At 38.7% G+C, this 22,898-nt stretch overlaps 1 protein-coding gene across 1 annotated transcript in view; it reads left to right on the forward strand.

The window, feature by feature from the left end:
• TMEM200A (transmembrane protein 200A) overlaps positions 1-9,919 on the forward strand; it is an 87,152-nt gene extending 77,233 nt beyond the window's left edge. Inside the window, exon 2 of the mRNA XM_068984824.1 lies at positions 8,428-9,919. Within this exon, the coding sequence (XP_068840925.1) occupies positions 8,444-9,919 (1,476 nt within the window). The 5' untranslated portion in view covers positions 8,428-8,443. The remainder of the gene's footprint in view (positions 1-8,427) is intronic.
• The last annotated feature ends 12,979 nt before the right edge of the window (positions 9,920-22,898 follow it).

The raw sequence follows: 22,898 nt of genomic DNA on the forward strand, positions 1-22,898 counted from the left end.
AAGGCAGTTCACAGTCAACAGATAAACTTGCTGAGCACTAATTACATTCTAGGCACTGTGTGAGGCCTTGGAAGATAGCATGAAAAATAATAGAAAAAAAGGGTGTCTAACCAAGAATGAACATTGGACTTGGAGTCGGAAAACTTGAATTCCAGTCTTATTTTCTGCTACTTCATTGTTGGATCTTAAACAACATTCTTGGTTCTTAGTTGGCTAGAAGGAATGTCCAGATTCAGAGTCTTCTAAAGCTTTTAACTCTCCAAATGTAGTTACTTACCATTACCTCAGATATAAGGATATGAATGCATCTAGAATCACATCTGGTGGATAGTAGACTCATGTGTGGTCAAAATAGTAGGTCAGTATGGTCAACAGAAGACTTAAGTATACAGGAATAAACTTCCATGAGGGTGTAAATATTAAAAACCAGATTTAGGGCTATGAAAAGCAAATCTGGGATGTGCTTAAACTTGTTAAAAAAAAGAGTAAAGGACAACAGAAATAAGGTTTTTAGAATTACAATCAGAGCAAGAATAGGAGAGGATAAACCTGATGGTTAGATGAGATGGTATAGTGTTGATATGTAACACACAGGCAGAAATCTTCTTTGTCAAGGAGAAAGAGCTTTTGACTGAGATGTGTAGAATAAAAATGGTACAGAGGGGATATGAGCTCAAGGTGATGAGTAGATGGTAATGGAGTCCCTGAAACAATGCAAGAGTCTACATCTCTAGCAAGAAAGGTAGCCAATAAGTTGAATTCCTACTGATGATTTCTGAGATCTTCAATGAATGGGTTTGATCACAAAGGCCTGGAGATGCCCCAATAGCATCCTGCTTTGCACAGTGAAGAAGCAAGCATGTTGTGTGAAGTTAAAGCTGCTGATCTAATAGCTAGCAGTTTTGCTAGCAAAACTGTAACTGATTTATGAACACTGAAAATGAAAAATAGGATAATTGATATATAGCTAACAGTTGAGTTCAGTTCAGTCGCTCAGTCATGTCCGACTCTTTGAGACCCCATGAATCACAGCACGCCAGGCCTCCCTGTCCATCACCAACTCCCGGAGTCTATCCAAACCCATGTCCATCGAGTCAGTGATCCCATCCGGTCATCTCATCCTCTGTCGTCCCCTTCTTCTCCTACCCACAATCCTCCCCAGCATTAGGGTCTTTTCCAGTGAGTCAACCCTGAGCATCGGGTGGCCAAAGTATTGGAGTTTCAGCTTCAACATCAGTCCTTCCAATGAACACCCAGGACTGATCTCCTTTAGGATGGACTGGTTGGATCTTCTTGTAGTCCAAGGGAGTCTCAAGAGTCTTCTCCAGCACCACAGTTCAAAAGCATCAATTCTTCGGTGCTCAGCTTTCTTCATCGTCCAGTTCTAATGTCCATGCATGACTACTGGAAAAACCATAGCCTTGACTAGACAGACCTTTGTTGGCAAAGTAATGTCTCTGCTTTTTAATATGCCATCTAGGTTGGTCATAACTTTCCCTTCAAGGAGTAAGCGTCTTTTAATTTCATGGCTGCAATCACCATCTGCAGTGATTTAGGAGCCCCCCAAAATAAAGTCTAACACTGTTTCCACTGTTTCCCCATCTATTTGCCATAAAGTAATGGGTCAATGATCTTAGTTTTCTGAATGTTGAGCTTTAAGCTAACTTTTTCATTCTCCTCCTTTGCTTTTTTTAAAATATAAATTTATTTATTTTAATTGTCCTTCTTCACTTTCATCAAGAGGCTTTTTAGTTCCTCTTCACTTTCTGCCATAAGGGTGGTGTCATCTGCATATCTGAGGTTATTGATATTTCTTCTGGCAATCTTGATTCCAGCTTGTGCTTCTTCCCGCCCAACATTTCTCATGATGTACTCTGCATATAAATTAAATAAGCAGGGTGACAATATGCAGCCTTGACGTACTCCTTTTCCTATTTGGAACCAGTCTGTTCCATATCCAGTTCTAACTGTTGCTTCCTGACCTGCATACAGATTGCTCAAGAGACAGGTCAGGTGGTCTGGTATTCCCATCTCTCTCAGAATTTTCCACAGTTTATTGTGATCCACACAGTCAAAGGCTTTGGCACAGTCAATAAAGCAGAAATAGATGTTTTTCTGGAACTCTCTTGCTTTTTCCATGATCCAGCGGATGTCGGCAATTTGATCTCTGGTTCCTCTGCCTTTTCTAAAACCAGCTTGAACATCAGGAAGTTCACAGTTCATGTATTGCTGGAGCCTGGCTTGGAGAATTTTGAGCATTACTTTACTAGCGTGTGAGATGAGTGCAATTGTGCGGTAGTTTGAGCATTCTTTGGCATTGCCTTTCTAAAAGTTAAAAGTTAACCCAAACTAATTTTGTTGTTGTTGTTTTGGGTTATTTACAGAAGAATATCTGTCAGCTTGTCATTTCACAAAATCATATCTCTTGGGAGAATATGGAAGCACCGAGTGTAGCTGACTCTCTTCCTAGACTTATTTATAACTAGTTGTATGACCGACTAAAAAAAATAGCTGCTATATCCTTCAGGCCAGGATGCATATTTTGAGACCTATATCTACTATAGTACCAGATACCAGTTTTTACTTGTTACTTGAATGAATATTTATATAAATTAAAAATGCCCACCTAGGAGGAAGTCTCTAGTGGAATATCACAGGGTGTAATTCAAGTTTCAGAGGTTTGGGTGAAGCCTTGGATCCAGAGAGATGGATAAAAAAAAAAACCTCTGTGCCCAGGTTAACAAAGTGAAATTCAGTGTAGAAAGCTTCTTCACTTGGATCTTTGAGAAAAGTCCCAGCCCTATTCTCTCTAGGATGGTAGAGAAAGGAGGAGAGTTGGGGTGGTGATTGGTTTGTTCTGAGTTTACTCCATCATAGGCTGAAAGGGATCTAGACAGATGTGAGAGGTCAATGCTCACCCAAGGACACACCTTCACTCTCATCTATTCCCAATAAAAATGGAAATGGAAGTCAGCTGGTTCATAGTCACCGTTCTAAAGGAGGCTTCCTAGGTGGCATAGTGGTAAAGACTCCTGCCAATGCAGGAGATGCAGTTCCATCCCTGGATTGGGAAGATCCCCTGGAGAAGGCTATGGCAACCCATTCCAGTATTCTTGCCTGGAAAATTCCATGGACAGAGGAGCCTGGTGGGCTGTCCATGGGACTGCAAAGAGGACACAACTGAGCAACTGAGCATGCAATCACTGTTCTAAAGGTACAAAACATTCTTTAGGGTCTGGTGTTCTGATAGAAACAGGAACCAAAGTAAGAAAAATGGGCAGGTAAAGAAGACCTCAAGTGAAAGCAAATGTGGAGGCCCATGTTATCTCAAATTCTATAAGAGCACAGGCTTTGTAGCCACCTCTGAGCTGTGCAACCTTAGGCCACTTACCTAGACTCCCTGAGCCTTAGTTTTCTCATCTGTAAAATAGATATCATAATGATTGTGTCTACTTCCAGAAGTGCTGTGATAATAAATATGTTCTTATACCAAAACACTTAGAATGGCGCCTGACTGTGACCAGTGTGTTAGCTATTATTACTATTATTATTATTAAAACCTAGAAGGATGCTATGATTTGTTATGGTAAGAAGACTGTAGTTTACAGGATCCCTATTCTCTCATCCCTTCACCTCCAGCCAAAAAAAAAAAAAAAAGTGGTAAAATGTAGAATGGAGGAGATGTGGCTTTGCAGAATAAATAAACAAGTAGACTTAGGCTATTTTGTGTATACTGAATACTTTGGATCAAGTTGACAGTGCCGTTTGACACTGCTGAGGCCTGTGTATTCACTGCTTCTAGATTTTATAGTTTCCCTAGGTTTCTATGGTTTTTCCAGTAGTCACGTATGGATGTGAGAGCTAGACTATAAGGAAAGCTAAACGCCGAAGAATTGGTGCTTTTGAACTGTGGTGCTGGAGAAGATTCTTGAGAGTCCCTTGGACTGCAAGGAAATCAAACCAGTTCATCCTAAAGGAAATCAGTCCTGGGTGTTCATTGTTAGGACTGATGCTAAAGCTGAAACTCCAATACTTTGGCCACCTGATGTGAAGAGTTGACTCATTTGAAAAGACCCTGGTGCTGGGAAAGATGAAAGGCAGGAGGAGAAGGGGACGACAGAGGATGAGATGGTTGGATGGCATCACTGACTTGATGGACATGAGTTTGAGTAAACTCCGGGAGTTGGTGATGGACAGGGAGGCCTGTCATGTTGCAGTCCATGGGGTCGCAGAGTCGGACACGACTGAACGACGGAAATGAACTGAACTGAACTGAACTGAACTGTGATTTTTCCAATATCAACTCCTCGTGTACAAGTTGAGATTAATTTTCCCTAGATGACCACAAATGTGTTTTGCATCTTCCTCTAACTCCACAAGCATGAGTCTAGCATTCAAGCATTTGGGAATGACTATTGCTGCCTTTCAAGACCTGGCCCTCCATCTCTCTAGGCCAGCCCCGCCCCACCCCCCTTTTCCTCTATCAACTTTAGGAATAGAAAATGGCATCATAAGGAGAAAATGTTTTAACAAGTTGGGGACGACTTGAAATGTATATGGAGTGGGAATTCACCGTGGTTGCTTTTAAACCAGATGCAAGCCTTTTGCCCTTGTTTTCATTCCCTCCCTTGGTGCTGCGTGCTAAGGCCAGCCAGAGCTATGTTCCCCAGTCTTTCTTTCTTTCTTGACCTTCTCTGAAATGCCTTTCACTTGCTGTTATCACTCTGATGAATGTTAGAATGCTGTCATCTGTATGAAGCCTGCTGTAAAAGTCCTACCTGATTGAAATTTTTATTCTAGGGATTACCACATTCTGTTGTATGTAGATATACCAGCCCCTTCATTAGCTTTCAAGCTCTTTGAAGCAGTGACTGAGTGTGTGCATTTTTGCTTTTCCTTTAGGATCAGTTTGGGGCTCTGAATCCTGAAAGAAGCTCATTTAGTGTTGAATCGTTTTGAATGGAATTGAGGGAGTACATTGACATCCAACCTGAACTTGCTAACCCTTGGATGTCTTGGTGCCTCTGGCTGGCTGGTCAGGGTGGTCTGGCTGAAGAAACTGTGTGAGCTTTTATTTTCCCCTCACTCTAGACTTAATTTCTGTACCCCTCCAGGTGTCTTTCCTCCTCTCAGTCACACTGTTATTCAGCCTGTGCTTTCTCTCCCTGTCCTGTCTAACCAGTTTTGCTTCTTCCTAAAAGAACCCAGTCCCTCACTGCTCTTTTCCAGCTTCCTCTCCTCATCTGTATTTCTCAAAATATTTTTTTTCTCTTCCATCCCCTTTTTCTTTGTCAACTTTAGGAATAGAAAATTGCATCATAAGGAGAAAATGTTTTAACAATTTGGGGAGGACTCAGAATGTATATGGAGTGGGAATTCACCATGGTTGTTTTTATACCAGATGCAAGCCTTTTGCCCTTGTTTTCATTCTATTCAGAAAGATTTCAGACTAAATCCTTATCCTCCTAAATGGAAATAACTGAGTTAGATGGCTGCTATCTAATCTAAGCATTTTTTTTCAAACACTCGAACTGGTATTTGGTTCAAGAAAACATAGATGGACACAGCTTTGTTTTACCCAAGGTTTTGTGCATGTCCTCAACTGTAGTGTGCATACTTTGATAAACTTCGTAGGCTAGAGCTGTGGGTTAGATCATGGTTTGTTCTTCCAACATTCAACTATTTTAATCCAAGCTATAATTCCAATGAAGGCTGGATTTATTCACCAGCTTGTTCAGCTAACTAAAACTGTGGGTACCATCCACCACCACGTTATTTAAACACAATTCAGAAATCATAAATAGAAATCCAAAAGGAGAGCTTGATTTCACAAGACAGAATTTGATACCGTGAAGAAACTCTTGTAGAAATTTGCCAGAGACCTTGCGGGTCTTAAAATATTCTCTGCTTTCTACTAGCCAGATTTGGCAGCTTGAGAACTATTCATTATACGTAATAACAAATATTTTACCAACTCACAAAATGTTGCTTTTTGTTTTGGCATTGCATTTGTTCAAATTTTAAACTAGAAAAGTTAGTACAGTAATCCTGTGGTCATACAGAAATCTCAGGAGAAGTATTATTCCCATACTGAGCATTTTAGCAAATATTTCTTGACACTAACTATGTGTAAGGTATTATATCAAATATTCCTGGTAACAAAAATGAGAGTTAAACTTGATATTTGACCACAAGTAGTGGAAGAACTAAGACACTGTAATATGGCGAGTGCCATAGAAAATTTGCTAAAATGCTCTGAGGCATGAACTCATGTGGGATTTGCTTAGCCAGAGGAGGCTTTATAAAGAAATGGAATATTAGCTTTATAGATTAGCCAGAGGATAATATGTGAAATATGTGAAAGAGGTAAAGAAGGATCTAGACAGACAGATGAAACATTATTAATGAAGTCTCAGAAGCATTGTATGGAGTATAGGCAGTATGGTTTGGTTTTAGTTTTACATAACTGAAAGAGAGTAATTGGAGATGAAGCTAAATTCCATGGGTTTGAAAACCCAGATTAAAACTTTGGTGAGTAGTGAGAAATATTTTACTTATTCTTCCACTCTTTAAACAACGTCAGAACCATATTTTTAGATAATTAATCTAAGCTTGATTGTGGAGGAAGAGAAATGGAGTTTGGAAGACCAGTTGGGAGGTTATTATAATAGTCTCAGTTCATTTCAGTTCAGTTCAGTCGCTCAGTTCAGTTCAGTTCAGTTCAGTCGCTCAGTCGTGTCCAACTCTTTGCGACCCCATGAATCACAGCACGCCAGGCCTCCCTGTACATCACCAACTCCCGGAGCACTCAGACTCACATCCATCGAGTCAGTGATGCCATCTAGCCATCTCATCCTCTGTCGTCCCCTTTTCCTCCTGCCCCCAATCCCTCCCAGCATCAAAGTCTTTTCCAATGAGTCAACTCTTCGCATGAGATGGCCAAAGTACTGGAGTTTCAGCTTTACATCATTCCTTCCAAAGAAATCCCAGGGCTGATCTCCTTCAGAATGGACTGGTTGGATCTCCTTGCAGTCCAAGGGACTCTCAAGAGTCTTCTCCAACACCACAGTTCAAAAGCATTAATTCTTTGACACTCAGCCTTCTTCACAGTGCAACTCTCACATCCATACATGACCACTGGGAAAACCATAGCCTTGACTAGACGGACCTTAGTCGGCAAAGTAATGTCTCTGCTTTTGAATATGCTATCTAGGTTGGTCATAACTTTTCTTCCAAGGAGTAAGCATCTTTTAATTAGTAAGTGTTAATAAGAATAGCACTAAGCAGGGAAGAACGGGATTGGAATGAAGGAGCAGAATTCAGAGACATTCTATAGTGAAAATTTTTAGGACTTAGAACCTGATTAGAAGACAAGAGGCATAAGAAAAGGAGGACTTAAAGATAACTATGAAGAGTCAAGCACAAGAACTGAGGCCATTGAAAAAGTCAGACTTCAATTGGTAGGGTAGAAGGTGAGTCCACCCCTGTGTGGTATGGGATGGAGGGGGAGCTCAACTTTGCTGGAGAAGCATGATTGTGCATAAATATGTTCCCCAATGAGGAGTTGGAAATGTGAAACTAAAACTCAGGCTACAGTTCAAAATACAGACTTGGGACTCATTAGCATTAAGGAAATAGTGAACGATGTAGGAGAGAATATGAATGCCAAGGGAGAGCATAAAGAGAAGATGGTCATGGACAGGACACTTGGGGGAAGCTTGTCTATTTTTAGGTGAGGAAAAATAAGCCCAAATCGAAATAGTCAGTGAGGTCAGGAAAGAGCCATGAAGACATAGTATCATAAAAAAAGCTGGACAAGAGCGAGTTTCAAGAAAGGAGGGCTCGGGTAATATCATGGAAACAGAGAAGTCAGGAAGATGAGGATTGAGCAGGAGAAATTAAATTTGATAGTTGAGAGTTCATGGGTGACTTTTGCAAGAGTAGTCTTAGAACTGTGAGCTGATGGAATGTATTCTATTTGTAAACCTAAGGTTTGTTTGGGGCCTATTAGGTGTTCTGGATGTTTCCATTTCTTTAAAATAATAGATAATGAAGGATGGTGTGTGTGTGTGTGTGTGTGTGTAAGAGAGAAAAAAAGAGAGAATATGTATATCTTGTGACCAGGAAACCGTTTTATAATTTTAAGCAATGAAATATAATTTTAACTGATAAAGTTACTTAAGGAAAATGGACCTTGAGCTCACATTTCCTTAATAATAGAAACACTAATTCAGCCAAAAAAGGAAATCTCTAGAATTTTATATTAGCTGATAAACAAAACTTCTACCCAAATTATGTTGATTAAAAAGACATTCTTCTGCCCCATTGCGTTACATGAGACAGCAACAACAAAAATATAGAAACACTTGCTGAAATGATGAGCGTACCTCAGAACATAGATTTATCATCTTTTTCTCTTCTTTCCAGAATAAAAGACTGAGCTATGATAGCAACTGGTGGAGTGATAACTGGCCTGGCCGCCTTGAAAAGGCAAGACTCTGCCAGATCACAGCATCATGTCAACCTTAGCCCGTCGCCTGCTGCCCAGGAGAAGAAACCAGTCAGGCCTCGACCTCGGGCCGATGTTGTGGTCGTTCGAGGCAAAATCCGGCTTTATTCCCCATCTGGTTTTTTCCTCATTTTAGGAGTCCTTATCTCTATTGTAGGAATTGCAATGGCAGTCCTTGGATATTGGCCTCAAAAAGAACATTTTATCGATACTGAGACGACTTTGTCAACAAACGAAACTCAGGTCATCCGGAACCAAGGCGGTGTAGTGGTTCGCTTCTTTGAGCAACATTTGCATTCTGATAAAATGAAAATGCTTGGCCCTTTCACAATGGGGATTGGCATTTTCATTTTCATTTGTGCTAATGCCATTCTTCACGAGAACCGTGACAAAGAAACCAAAATCATACACATGAGGGACATCTATTCCACAGTCATCGACATCCACACTCTGAGAATCAAGGAGCAAAAACACATGAATGGCATCTACACTGGTTTAATGGGAGAAACGGAAGTGAAGCAGAATGGGAGCTCCTGTGCTTCGAGACTGGCAGCAAATACCATTGCTTCTTTTTCAGGTTTCAGGAGCAGTTTTCGGATGGACAGCTCTGTTGAGGAGGATGAGCTTGTGGTGAATGAAAGCAAGAGTTTTGGGCATCTTGTGCCGCCTTTGCTCTCTGACAGCCCTGCCTCTGTTTGTGGCCTCTATCCGCCTCCTTCCAAGACAACTGATGATAAAACCAGTGGCCCTAAGAAATGTGAAACCAAGTCAATTGTGTCATCGTCCATCAGCGCTTTTACATTACCGGTGATCAAACTTAATAATTGTGTGATTGATGAGCCCAGTATAGATAACATCACTGAGGATGCTGATAACCTCAAAAGTAGGTCAAGGAATTTGTCAATGGACTCCCTTATGGTCCCTTTGCCCAATCCCAGTCAGCCCTTCCAGCCAGTCAGTCTGATGCTCCCAAGGAATAATTCCGTTGGGGAGTCATTGTCAAGTCAGTACAAGTCCTCTGTGGCCCTTGGACCTGGAGCTGGACAGCTCTTGTCTCCTGGGGCTGCTAGAAGACAGTTTGGTTCCAACACATCCTTGCATTTGCTCTCATCACACTCCAAATCCTTAGACTTAGAGCGGGGTCACTCCACATTAACCGTTCAGGCAGAACAACGAAAACATCCAAGCTGGCCTCGGTTGGATCGAAGCAACAGCAAAGGATATATGAAACTAGAGAACAAAGAGGACCCAATGGAGAGGTTGCTTGTGCCCCAAGCTGCAATCAAGAAGGACTTTACTAATAAGGAGAAGCTTCTTATGATCTCAAGATCTCACAATAATTTGAGTTTTGAACATGATGAGTTTTTGAGTAACAACTTGAAGCGGGGAACTTCTGAAACAAGGTTTTAATGTGGAAAACATATCTTATTTTACAAGGATATATATATTTTAAACCTATTTTCACTGGTATTTCCTTGTTAAAATTTTGGTTACCAACCTTTTTAATCAAATGGTTTGTAGTATATTAGACCTGGCTGCTTAACTGTGTAATGGAGATGGTTATATGTTTGGATTACTTATGATTGCAATACTCTGTATACTACGTGTGATTTTTATTTTTTCCAAAAGCATGGTCTCTTTTATTAATATGAATACAAAATACTTCCATCCAAATTAAAGTTCCTTTTTTTTTTACTTTAAAGTTCTTTCATCGATGATCATATTCTTCCATCTCGATGATCACGCATAGAGCAAAGTGTCCAATTTAGAAAAGCCAGGGTACCAAAGTGTGAACTGGAAGTATAAATTCAATGCAAATCTTAGGTGTCATTTTCTGAAAAATTGCTTTAGGATTGGTTAAATTTTTAAAAGGCAAAATATCTGGCTTCTGTTCAAGCTAAATAATTGAATTGGTTGAACTTGTTTAGTTCTGTGTGAGTAACTGATATGAATTGGTAAAGTTGGTTGTGACTAGTGCCCTGAGCTTTAGGTAGGCTGTATTTTTTCAACATCAGTTCTATTTTAGTGATATTTTATTAAGAAACCATGTATTCAAGAGCTATGGCTGAGAATGCCAGATATTCTTAGGGGTAAGTATCAAAATGCTCTTAGCTTTAACTTTAGATATTCTGGAATGAAATTTCTTTGCAACTGACTTGAAAAATGAATGAACCAATTTAGTGTTTAGAAGTGCTCTCTTGAAATAATTATATATATGAAGAAAATGTTGACTAAATGAATGAAAATATATGCTAGTAAATGCTAACTAGTCTCAGTACCTTTCCCTAGCCATCTCTCTCCTCATCTAATATCCACTCATTCCTACATCCTTGTTTTCCCCTAATATTTCTTAGTTCCTGTTATTTGGAAGAAAATCAGCTAACCTTGACATTTCTTTTATCTTTGCATATCACTAAGTTGGTGGTTGAATAAAATTTAGTCCTTGGTACATTGCCTTGAAATTTATCTTGTTCTAGAAAGCCTTATGATAATTCCAAAGACTTTCTTATGGTATAATAAATATTTAGGATTATGGTTCTCAGTTATTGAAGATAATAAATATTACAATAGATTTTCCACCAGGAAATTTTCATGGTTTCCATTAGGGTAACCGAATTTTAAAGAATTGTTTAATGGAACACTCAGGAAATTTTACAAGCTTTTCTCAATGTGTAAACATTTCTGAACATCAGTATTGCAGCTGTAGAAGAGGAAAAGGAAGATATCTCTGTATTTGTAATTCCCCACAATCCCATCTTGTATTGGCATCATGAACTTCCCTGGATTGAAGCACAGTGTTAATTGTTAGAACATCAAGCCTGTGTATTGTAATAGTGTGGGCTTAATATTTTATGATAAAGCATTTAATAAACCTCCAGTCTTAATATTAAGTGTGTGCTCTTCATACATATGCTATTATTTTTGAATGAAATACATTTCTGCTTAAAGTACTGTTTTTCAAACTTTCAGATACCTTCTCCTGAAGGCGCTTGATACCCTAACATCTGCACTGGGTACTGTGGCTTCTTTATTTTCATTAACAAAATTTTTATTTTATTTAGATTAATGAGCTAGGCCCATCCACCTATTGAATTAAGGTATTTTGATATTTTGTTATTTGGATGTGATGCTTAATTTTATGTGTCAAGTTAGCTAGACTAAAGGATGTTCAGATTTCTAAGTGTGTCTATTAAGGTGTCTCCCAAATAGACTACCGTTTCAATTGGTAGACCAAGTAAATTGCCCTTACCAATGCAGATGGATATAATCTAATCCACTGAAGGCCTGAATAGGACAAAAAGGCAGAGGAAGGATGAATTCCCTGTCTGTACTTGAGCTGGGGCACCATTTTCTGCTGCCCTAAGAAATCAGTGCTCCTGGGAACTCAGACTGGGACTTATACCATTGGCTTAAACCAAAGGCTCCTTGGTTTTTAGGGCTTTGGGTTGGGCTAGAACTACCACCTGCTTTCCTAGGCCTCTCTAGCTTACAGGCAGCTGGCAGATAGTGGGAATTCTTGGCTCCAGAGGTAATCCTTCATAATAAATATATGTATATATATCTAAAAATATATATCTGTTAATATCTATCTAATCTCTTATTGGTTTGGTTTCTCTAGAGAACTCTGACTGAAACACTGAGGATCATTTTCACTTAAAATTTCTCTGACTTTCAGGAAAATAACCAGATACATAGCATCCAGCGAATATCAGTGATACTCCTAGATTTGAAAACAATGGCTCACAACACCCCTGATGGGACAAATGACTAAAGCAATATAATTTGCTCAGCTCACCCCTGAAAGAGCTCTAGCAATTTGAAGAGGATTAAGCAGCGTGGGTCTTGGAAGACTTAAAAAAAGGAATTGGGAGCTCAAGCAGTGATTTCCGTTCAACCTCCTCTCCATCAAAAAGCCTGAGTTTTTACTTCCAAACAAATCAATTTATTAAACAATGAATAATTTTCTTATTTTAAATTAAATCAAAAATGCATATTGCCAAGTAAAGCTTTTGATAAATGTGAAGTAGCTGATGTTGCCATATTGACTTGATGTCATTCCACCCCGAATCAATGAAACTGGAATTTTAGTCAGATTATATTTTGAACATTTCCCTTAGTCTTTTACAAATACTGCAGATTACTCATAAACTCCATGTCTTCTTCTAGTAAACCCATGTCTTCTTCTAGCAAATCTGGGCCATGAACTATCTGCCTCCAGCTTACAAAGGTTCTAAGGCCTGTGGCCTATCTGGGTTATATTAGTTTGCTCAGGCCGCCATACAAAAAAGCACAGATTGAGTGGCTTAAAAAATAGAGCTTTATTTTCTCACAAACCTGAGGTCTAAGATCAAGGTGTTTGGCCTGTCTCCTTGGCTTACAGAAGGCCACCCTTTCACTGTGCGTCTCTAGTGTGTCTCTGCCTTCTTACGACCATACCAGTCATGTTGGATTCAGGCCCTACCCTCAAGACCTTATTTCACCTTAATTACATTTTAAAAGGCTCTGTCTCCAAATACGGTTACATTCTGATGTACAGGGGATTAGGACTAAACATATGAATTTGGGGGGTGTGCCCATCAACTGAGATGTGCCCTTAAGAAGCAGGAAAGCTGAGTGTTCTTAGCCTGGAGTAGGTGACAAGAACACAGTATGCCCCCAATGGCTTTGTCACCCCTGCTGTGTACCTTTGAATAAGTCACTTAATCTCTCCATCTTGATAAATACAATTTCAACTAATTAATTTCAAGACTTTGTTCCTCAAATGGTAGTGGAGATGAGTAAGAACATAAACTATAAAGTACTTTCTAACTTTAAACATCCAGGGTTTTTGGCGCCATGGGATAAAGATCCATTGTCATATATTAAATGGTTCAATGCTCAGAGAGAATCCAGGATGGTGCTTGAATGGACCCATAGTGAACATTCAACAAATATAAACTATTACTGCCTGAAAGTATCACCTAAGAGCTTTTCAACCTTCATGCTGCCCCCACCCTATGCCCCAGTGGTAGGGTGAATAAAAGGCCTTGAAACATGTCCATGTCCCATATAGCAAAATGGACTTACAACTCTAAATTAAGGATCTTAAAGCAGGGGAAGTTATCCTGGATTATTCAGGTGCGACCAGTGTAATGAAAAGGTCTTTGTAAGGAGGAGGCAGAGGAGAAGCTGAGGTGACCAAAGCAGCCAGAGAACAGAAGATGCTAAGACTGGGCTTTAAAGGTGGAGGGAGGAGCCACGAGCCAAAAAATGCAAGGAAAGAAACTCTAGGAGCTGCTAAATGCAAGGAGATGGATTCAGCCCTCAGTGCCTCTCTAGGAACCAGCCCTCCTGGTTGGCCTTGACTTTAGCCCAGTAAAAATGACTTTGGACTTCTGGCCTCAGGCATAGTAAGAGAATACATATCTGTTCTTTTAACCCACTGATTGTGTGTGCACTAGCTAGTTAGCAGATGTGTGTGTGCTCGATCCCTAAGTTCTGTCCGATTCTTTGCAACCTTATAGACTGTAGCCTTCCAGTGTCCTCTGTCCATAGGATTTCCCAGGCAAGGATACTGGAGTGCACTGCAATTTCCTTCTTCTAGCAGACTCATAAGCAGGGTCATAAGCAGACTCATACCAGGTGATGGCAGGTGGCCCAAAGCATATGTGATCAATGTATGATCAATTTTAGGTTTAAGTCAATACTGATAATGTAAGTGTAATCATTTAAACAAAACTGGTAGAGTTTTCTTGAAGCAGGAATGACTGATTTTGATACATAACAAAAAATAGAATAGTTGCTTAGGAGCAACCATCAATTATAAAAGCTTTCAGGCTCAAATTAGTGTTTCCATCTACATAATTTTAGAGGAAACAGCGGTAGTCAGTAGAAATCAGTAAAAAGAAAAACATTTTACTGAAACTTTGTTTCAGGATGGATATTATGCCAGAATTTAACAATTTGCTAGATGAAGATGAGTTTTTAGCTACTTGTTTTAGCAGTGCAAATGTAATCCTTTTTAATCCTTATGGGAACACACCATGAAAAACTAAAAAAAAGTAAAATAGATTCTTAAAAAGATCCACCAGTTTGCCAAAATTTTATAGTGTTTTAAATATTAAAACATTGACCTGTCCAGTGGAATATATTCAACTTCTATGGTATTTAGCTTGTTCAGAGGTCTTAATCACTAGTTCCCTAAGTAGGAACCATAAAAACCATACATAGATTACTCTGTCTCATACTTTCAATGAATTGCCCTGTTCCCCTTCACCCACCTTATATGCAATTCTGTTTAAGACATTGTGTCAATTATAAGGCACATAAACTTGATATTAGATCCCCACTTGATGATTTTAGTCCTTTGTGATCTGAATTCAAACTGAAATAATTCAGTTGGTTTCTCTCTATGTACTCTTTATCCCAGGATCATGGCACAGGCTTAAAGGCTCACTTATTTGAAGCGTCTTTTATCAAATCTTAATGTCATCTTGATATAATAATTTAAAAATCAAAGAATGAAATATTGCCATTTATGGCAACATGGATAAATCTGGAGAATATTGTACTAAATGAAGTAAGTCAGACAGAGAAAGACAAATGTTATGTGATATCACTTATTTGTGAAATCTATTTAATGAATTTATTTACAAAAGAGAAACAGACTCACAGACATAGAAAGCAAACTTATGGTTACCAAAGGTGAAGAGGGGATAGACTAGGAGTTTAGGACTAAAAGATACACACTACTATATATAAAATAAACAACAAGAACCTACTGTATAACACTGGGAACTATCTTCAGAATATTATAATAACCTATAATGGAAAAGAATCTGAAATATATACATACATATATTTGAGTCACTTTGCTGTATACCTGAAACTAACACAATATTGTAAATGAAATGTTCAGTTCAGTTCAGTTCAGTCCAGTCACTCAGTCATGTCCGACTCTTTGAGACCGCATGGACTGCAGCATGCCGGGCTTCCCTGTCCATCACCAACTCCCGGAGCTTGTTCAAACTTGTGTCCATTGAGTCAGTGATGCCGTCCAACCATCTCATCCTCTGTCATCCCCTCCTGCCTTCAATCTTTCCCAGCATCAGGGTCTTTTCCAGTGAGTCAGTTCTTCACATCAAGTGGCCAAAGTATTGGAGTTTCAGTCCTTCCAATGAAAACTCAGGACTGATCTCCTTTAGGATGGACAGGTTGGATCTCCTTGCAGTCCAAGAGACTCTCAAGAGTCTTCTCCAACAACACAGTTCAAAAGCATCAATTCTTCAGCACTCAGCTTTCTTTATAGTCCAACTTGCACATACACACATGACTATGGGAAAAACCATACCTTTCACTAGATGGACCTTTGCTGGGAAAGTAATGTCTCTGCTTTTTAATATGCTGTCTAGGTTGGTCAAAGCTTTTCTTCCAAGGAGCAAGTGTCTTTTAATTTCATGGCTGCAATCACCATCTGCAGTGATTTTGGAGCCCCCAAAATAAAGTCTTTCATTGTTTCCATTGTTTCCCCATCTATTTGCCCTGAAGTGATGGGGCCAGATGCCATGATCTTAGTTTTCTGAATGTTGAGTCTTAAGCCAGGTTTTTCAATGAATTGTATTTCAATTAAAACTTTTTTTTTTTTTTTTTAGCAATAAAAGTCAAACCTGCCCAAGAATAGGGCTCATTAACATGACAGAATCTGGTCACTCAACCTTCATGTGTTAATAGGTCAATTCATATTCTTGAAACACAAATTTAGTAAACCTGTATGTAAAATATATATATATGCATATATATATATATATATATATATATATATATATATATAAAAGATAGTATAAGAAAAGAGAAAATAAGCCATAAAGAAGATATAGGAAACCTCTGTACATAGTATCTTGTCATTCTCACCTCAGATTGGCTTTTTCCATAATCTTAAAATTCATTGATTCTCTTTTTTTGGTTCTCTCTACTACTGGTTGACTCAGTAATTGTTTTATACCACAAATGCTTGAGAAAATTACTTTTATTTTTGTCTCTTCCCCTATTAATTCACTCTTTAGTAGTTTGAGATTTTATTAATTTTCTATTTCTTTCTCATTACCAAGTAATATAGATTCTCCAAGGGCTCCCCTGATAGCTCAGTTGGTGAAGAATCTGCCTGCAATGCAGGAGACTCCAGTTCAATTCCTGGGTCAGGAAGATCCACTGGGGAAGGGATAGGCTACCCACTCCAGTACTCTTGGGCTTCCCTTGTGGTTCAGCTGGTAAAGAATCTGCCTGCAATTCAGGAGACCTTGATTTGATCCCTGGGTTGGCAAGATCCCCTGGAGAAGGGAAAGGCTACCCACTCCAGTATTCTGGCTTAGAGAATTTCATGGACTCTATAGTCCTTGGGGTCTCAAAGAGTCAGACACGACTGAGTGGCTTTCACTTCACTATAGACTCTCCAGGAGCATGTATTCTCTACAAATTAAATGTAGAGATTTTGTTAGCAGTGTAATGGTTTATAATCTAGGCAAGGTCACAGTATTTGTGGTACAAAAGATAAAATACTTGCTAATAGAAACATACAAATCTAAAATCAAGAAACAATAAGAACATAAGAGTTAATGCACAGTGGAATACTCAAGTTCACGGCAGCATCAAGACTTGAATCCAGGACTACTGATTCCCAGTATCAATGTCAATTAAAATCAAATCCAGCTTTTAAAAAAGATTAGTTGAACTGAGGTAGGCAAACCTAGAGCTTGTTACATGGGATGACGTAAGTCAGAAAAAGAGAAAACCAAGTATCACATATTGATGAGCATATTAGTGAACATATATAGAGCTTCCCTGGTGGTTCAGTTGGTAAAGAATCTGCCTGTAATCCAGGAGACCCAGGTGCAATCCCTGGGGTGGGAAGGTCCCCTGGAGAATAGAATGGCAACCCATTCTAGTAGTCTCGCCTAGAGAATTCCATGGACAGAGGAGCCTGGGGAGCTACAGTCCATGGGGTTACAAAGAGCCAGACACAACTGAGCAACTAACCCACACACACACACACACACACACACACACACACACACAGAGGCAAACCTAGAGCCTGTCATACAGAATAAAGTAAGTCAGAAAGAGAAAAAACAAATATCATATATTAATGCGCATATAGGGAATCTAGAAAAATGGTACTGATGAACCTGTGTGCAGGGCACGAATAGAGATGCAGATGTAGAGAATGGACTTGTAGACACAGCTGGAGAAGGAGAGAGAGAGATGAATTGAGAGTAGTTTTGAAATATACACATTACCAGGTATAAAATAGACAGCTAGTGGAAGTTGCTGTATAACACAGGGAGCTCAGCTTGGTGCTTTGTGATGACCTAGAGGGGTCGGATGGTGGGGTGGAAAAGAGGCTCAAGAGGGAGGGGATATATATATATATATATACTTAAGGCTGATTCACATTTTTGTGTGACAGAAACCAACACAAAACTGTAAAGTGATTATCCTCCAATTAAAAATAAAGATTTTTTTTTAAAACATACATTCAAAATCTGATGAATAGATTTTGGGTTTATTAGGACTGGTTAAAATTTCAGCCAGAATCTATAGTTTGAACTTTCCATTACATCTTAGAAGTGTGTGTGGGGTGGTTGGGAGTGTGTTGATATACTAGAGACTAACATTAGAGAAAGCACAGTGTTTGGAATGAGAATTTTCAATACCTATTTTATAGTTTGACTTCCTGTGTTTGATTTATTAACTTTGTAACTCTGCCATGAAAATTATGCCATTAAGCCCTTCTGAGACATTATATTATCTTTGAACAAGATCTATGGAACTAAAATGAGTCATTTGCATCCATATTCAATAAACCACATGTACTAGAGGAAAGACAGGAAGATAAGGAGGAGGGCAGGAAGAAGTATGGGACTTGGGGGAGAGGAGAAAATGCCATATGTTTTTTCTGCTTATTAGAAACCCATGCCCAGCAAAAGGCATTCCATTTATACTTTATTTTGGAATAAAAGAAAGCTTATAATTTTTAATCACTGAAGCAGTGAGAAAATATTCTTAGTTGATTTTAAATACATTTTAGTACACATTAATAATGTTTTTTATAGAGCTCATTTGAATCAGTCACCCTCAGGGCTTGTGAATTAATCATTAATTTGAAGTTGTCAACTAATCAGTCATCAATAACTAGAAGATGTTCAGAGATTATTATTCTAAAAACCAAATCACTTCTTTCTGCACTCAGATATTTTCTGTGTTCATTAAGTATATATTTTTCCTTAAAGCATTTCTGAACTCCCAATGTGTTACCTTCTGTTATCAGTTATAATGTTAATATCTTGAGACGTCATATTGACTTTACAGCCAGTTAGTTGAAGAGTTAGGGAAATATCTTTCAAAGGCTCTTACATTTTATGAGTTCACTATTATAGTTTCTTACTGTTTCAGGGCATTAAGAGGGTCAAATAAAATATATATGAGCAAAAAATATGGAGAACATTTAGAACCTAGATCATATTCAATATAGGCTATAAATAATTGTCCTTACAGTGTAGCATGCTCATTATCATTTGACAGATAGGAAAAAAATTATGAACTAATCTAAGTGAAATATATTCACTTTGGCATGTGAATACTACCTTGTATTTTATATTGGCTAACAAAATATGCAGCAGCTTCCAAAATAAATTTCATATAAACCATTCTTTTCTTACTCTAGAGGTCTGGCAATGACATGCGCTAAGAAATTCTGACACAAAATAATTATGTGTTTATAAAATTATACCAAAAGGGCCTAGTCCTACAAGTATAGCCTGAGTCAGTCATTCAGTTGCTCAGTCGTGTCTGACTCTTTGCAACCCCATGGACTGCAACATGCCAGCTTCCCTGTCTGTCACCAACTCCCAGAGCTTGCTCAAACTCATGTCCATCGAGTCAGTGATGCCATCAACAAGCATAGCCTACTCTCAAGTATTTATTTAGTGTTTAATCTGTGGATTATTCACATTCCTCTCTTTCAACTTTTAAAATACATCTGCATATTTTATTATTTACTTTTGTTACCATAGTGTTATGGCTATGTTCTCTCTGGACTACAGCTTAAAGGAGAGGTAACATTGAATACTGACCATTCTGCAACAGAATAGTAACACTGCCATGGGTTCACAGTAGAAGCAAAGAGAGAATATCTGAAAAAATGGGATTATCTCAAAATATGTATTTTATATTTGTTATTTTTGTTCTTTCACTCTTGTTGCCACAGTCTACCAAGAGTTGACTCTTGATCAGAATAAAAGTTATTGCCAATTCAGGTATGTCATTGAATTATTCATATATGCGAAAGTTTGGGAAATTCTGGAACTGATTTTAACATATTCTTTGTAGACTCTTTTCTCAATATTTCTAATTTTCTAGACTTCAGACTTTATTCATCAAGATGCCTCAGAGTCTTGCACAGTGTTGGTACTTATTAGACTCCCAGCGGACACTGATAGAATTAATTTAAATTTTTTTTCATGGGTGAAAAATAAAGGTTATATTTCAATGTCCTACACTTAAGGGTCAGTTCCCAAAAGACCCTATGATAAGAAAGGGAGAACATACCTGAGTGATTATAAAATGTTAACTTTTAATTTAACTTTAAATTAAATTTTAAGTTTCAATATTTACTGGAAAATAAAGCATGAACTGGCCTGTAAACCAGTTGCTAGAAGTGAAGAAGGAATTAATCCAGTGGAACTCTTGGTCCTTTAATCCTAGGATGAATAAGGAAAGTAATTTCAAAAGCTAGGTTATCTTTCCAAAAACAAAGAACATAGAAAAGCTATTTTAGAAATGCAAAAGCAATTCAGTACCTGCAGAGCTGGTCAATGGCCTTTTTGAAAATTAACTTTTTATTATCTGTCTGCCATATACTTGCTTTTTAATTTTAATGCCCAACCTCTATTTGAAATAAAGCAGTTATTTCCATTTGATCAAATGGAGCAGTTCCCTGGTATACATAATAATTCAGTTTCATGAGTTTATATGTCAAAATGATCATTTGCAGTTAGTGTTTCTAGAGAGCCACAGGTTATAATCCCTTTACCAAGGTCTTGTGATTGGTATGGTACATCTTCCTCATTCTCGAGTCTCCCAGAAATTCCAGCATTACCTCAACATGCAAATTATCTTCATTTCATAGATATAAACCTGAAATAGAAACTTGCTCTTAATGAGATTTTATACCTGTGAGCTAACAGCAAATACCAGAAGCGTGGGAAAATTGAAATTTAAGATGAAAATATCCCTCTTCCAAGTTATGTGAGAAAAAATCCAGATGTTACTCATTTTATTAAAAAGTTAAGGAAACTGACTTTTAAAAAATCTCAAGTATTTCATGGGCTTCCCTGGTGGTGCTAGTGGTAAAGAACCCACCTGCCAACACAGGTAACGTAAAGAGACATGGGTTTGATCCCTGGGTTGGGAAGATCCTCTGGAGGAGGGCATGAAAAACCACTCCAGTTTTCTTTCCTGGAAAATTCCCTGGAGCCGGGTGGGCTATAGTCCATAGTTTTGCAAACAGTTGGACACTACTAAAGTGACTTAGCATGCATGCATGCAAGTATTTTATATTGCATTATTGGGATACTGTTGATGGCCTTGGGAACCAATTATGAGAACTGCATTATCCTTAACACCTTGAAAGAATATCAAAGAGAAGGTAATGCTCTCTGGAAGAAACAGCTTGAGGTAGACTTTGAAGGATTTGTATAAAACAAGGAACTATCTCAAGAAAAATCATTTAGAGGAAAATAGCAGCCACAGTTAAGACTTAGAACCAGGAAGAAGTAAAGCCTGCAAGACACATGGCCTGTCTGAAATACTGAGTTTGAACTGAAGAGAACAGAAGGTAAATTGCAAAGGAACAGAGTTCACATTCACAGTAACTTCAAAAGCCAGGCCAAGGAACTGGTTTCTAGACTCATGATAAGACCTCCTAAGAATAAGAGAAATACACTGAGGAAGGTTTCCTAGGAATATATGCTTAGTGGTGATATGCAGAGAGGTTTGGGAAATATTGGAAGCAAGGAGAGAAAGACCTTGGGACCTAGATCAAGGTAATAGCAAGGAAAATGGGGAAGTATCTATTCTCAGTCATCATATTATTAACTTGCTAGCTTTACTTGTTTGTTTTTCTCTCCCTCATCTTTGGGTCCTTGGACACCATATCTTGATTTTTTTTTCCTGCTTCATTAGCTCCTTCTTCTCAATCTCCATAGCTGGTCTTTCCCTTTCTTCACTAACACTGGACTGCCCTAGGGCTGTCTCTGGTTCTTCTCTCTTCTGGATCTATGCTCACTTACTTAGTGATCAGACAGCTTTTTTTTTTTTAATTTTTATTTTTAATTTATTTTACTTTACAATATCTCATGTCCATGACTCCTAAAGTCTCCCTTTTCCACTTGGATACCTACTCAGTTCAGTTCAGTCGCTCAGTCGTGTCCGACTCTTTGCGACCCCATGAATCACAGCACGCCAGGCCTCCCTGTCCATCACCATCTCCTGGAGTTCACTCAGACTCACGTCCATCGAGTCCATGATGCCATCCAGCCATCTCATCCTGGGTCGTCCCCTTCTCCTCCTGCCCCCAATCCCTCCCAGCATCAGAATCTTTTCCAATGAGTCAACTCTTTGCATGAGGTGGCCAAAGTACTGGAGTTTCAGCTTTACATCATTCCTTCCAAAGAAATCCCAGGGCTGATCTCCTTCAGAATGGACTGGTTGGATCCCCTTGCAGTCCAAGGGACTCTCAAGAGTCTTCTCCAACACCACAGTTCAAAAGCAGCAATTCTTCGGCTCTCAGGCTTCTTCACAGTCCAACTCTCACATCCATACATGACCACAGGAAAAACCATAGCCTTGACTAGACGGACCTTAGTCAGCAAAGTAATGTCTCTGCTTTTGAATATACTATCTAGGTTGGTCACAACTTTTCTTCCAAGGAGTAAGCATCTTTTAATTTCATGGCTGCAGTCACCATCTGCAGTGATTTTGGAGCCCAAAAAAATAAAGTCTGACACTGTTTCCACTGTTTCCCCATCTATTTCCCATGAAGTGATGGGACCAGATGCCATGATCTTCGTTTTCTGAATGTTGAGCTTTAAGCCAACTTTTAAATTTAACATATCAGAACCGAACTCCTGTTTTTCTCTCTAAACCTGATCTATCTGTAGTCTTCTCCTTCTCAGTTGTTGGTGACTCCATCATTCCAATTGCCTGGACTCACAACCTTACCACCTTCACTGACTCTGGTTTCCCCACATCCAATGTTTCAGCAAACGCTATTGGCTCTGCTTTCAAAATATATCTATAATCCTGACATTTCATACCCACCTCCACTGTTTCAATTCATCATAATATTTCACCT

This window comes from Capricornis sumatraensis, chromosome 13 (assembly GCF_032405125.1).
Source record: "Capricornis sumatraensis isolate serow.1 chromosome 13, serow.2, whole genome shotgun sequence".
Classification (NCBI taxonomy): Eukaryota; Metazoa; Chordata; class Mammalia; order Artiodactyla; family Bovidae; genus Capricornis; species Capricornis sumatraensis.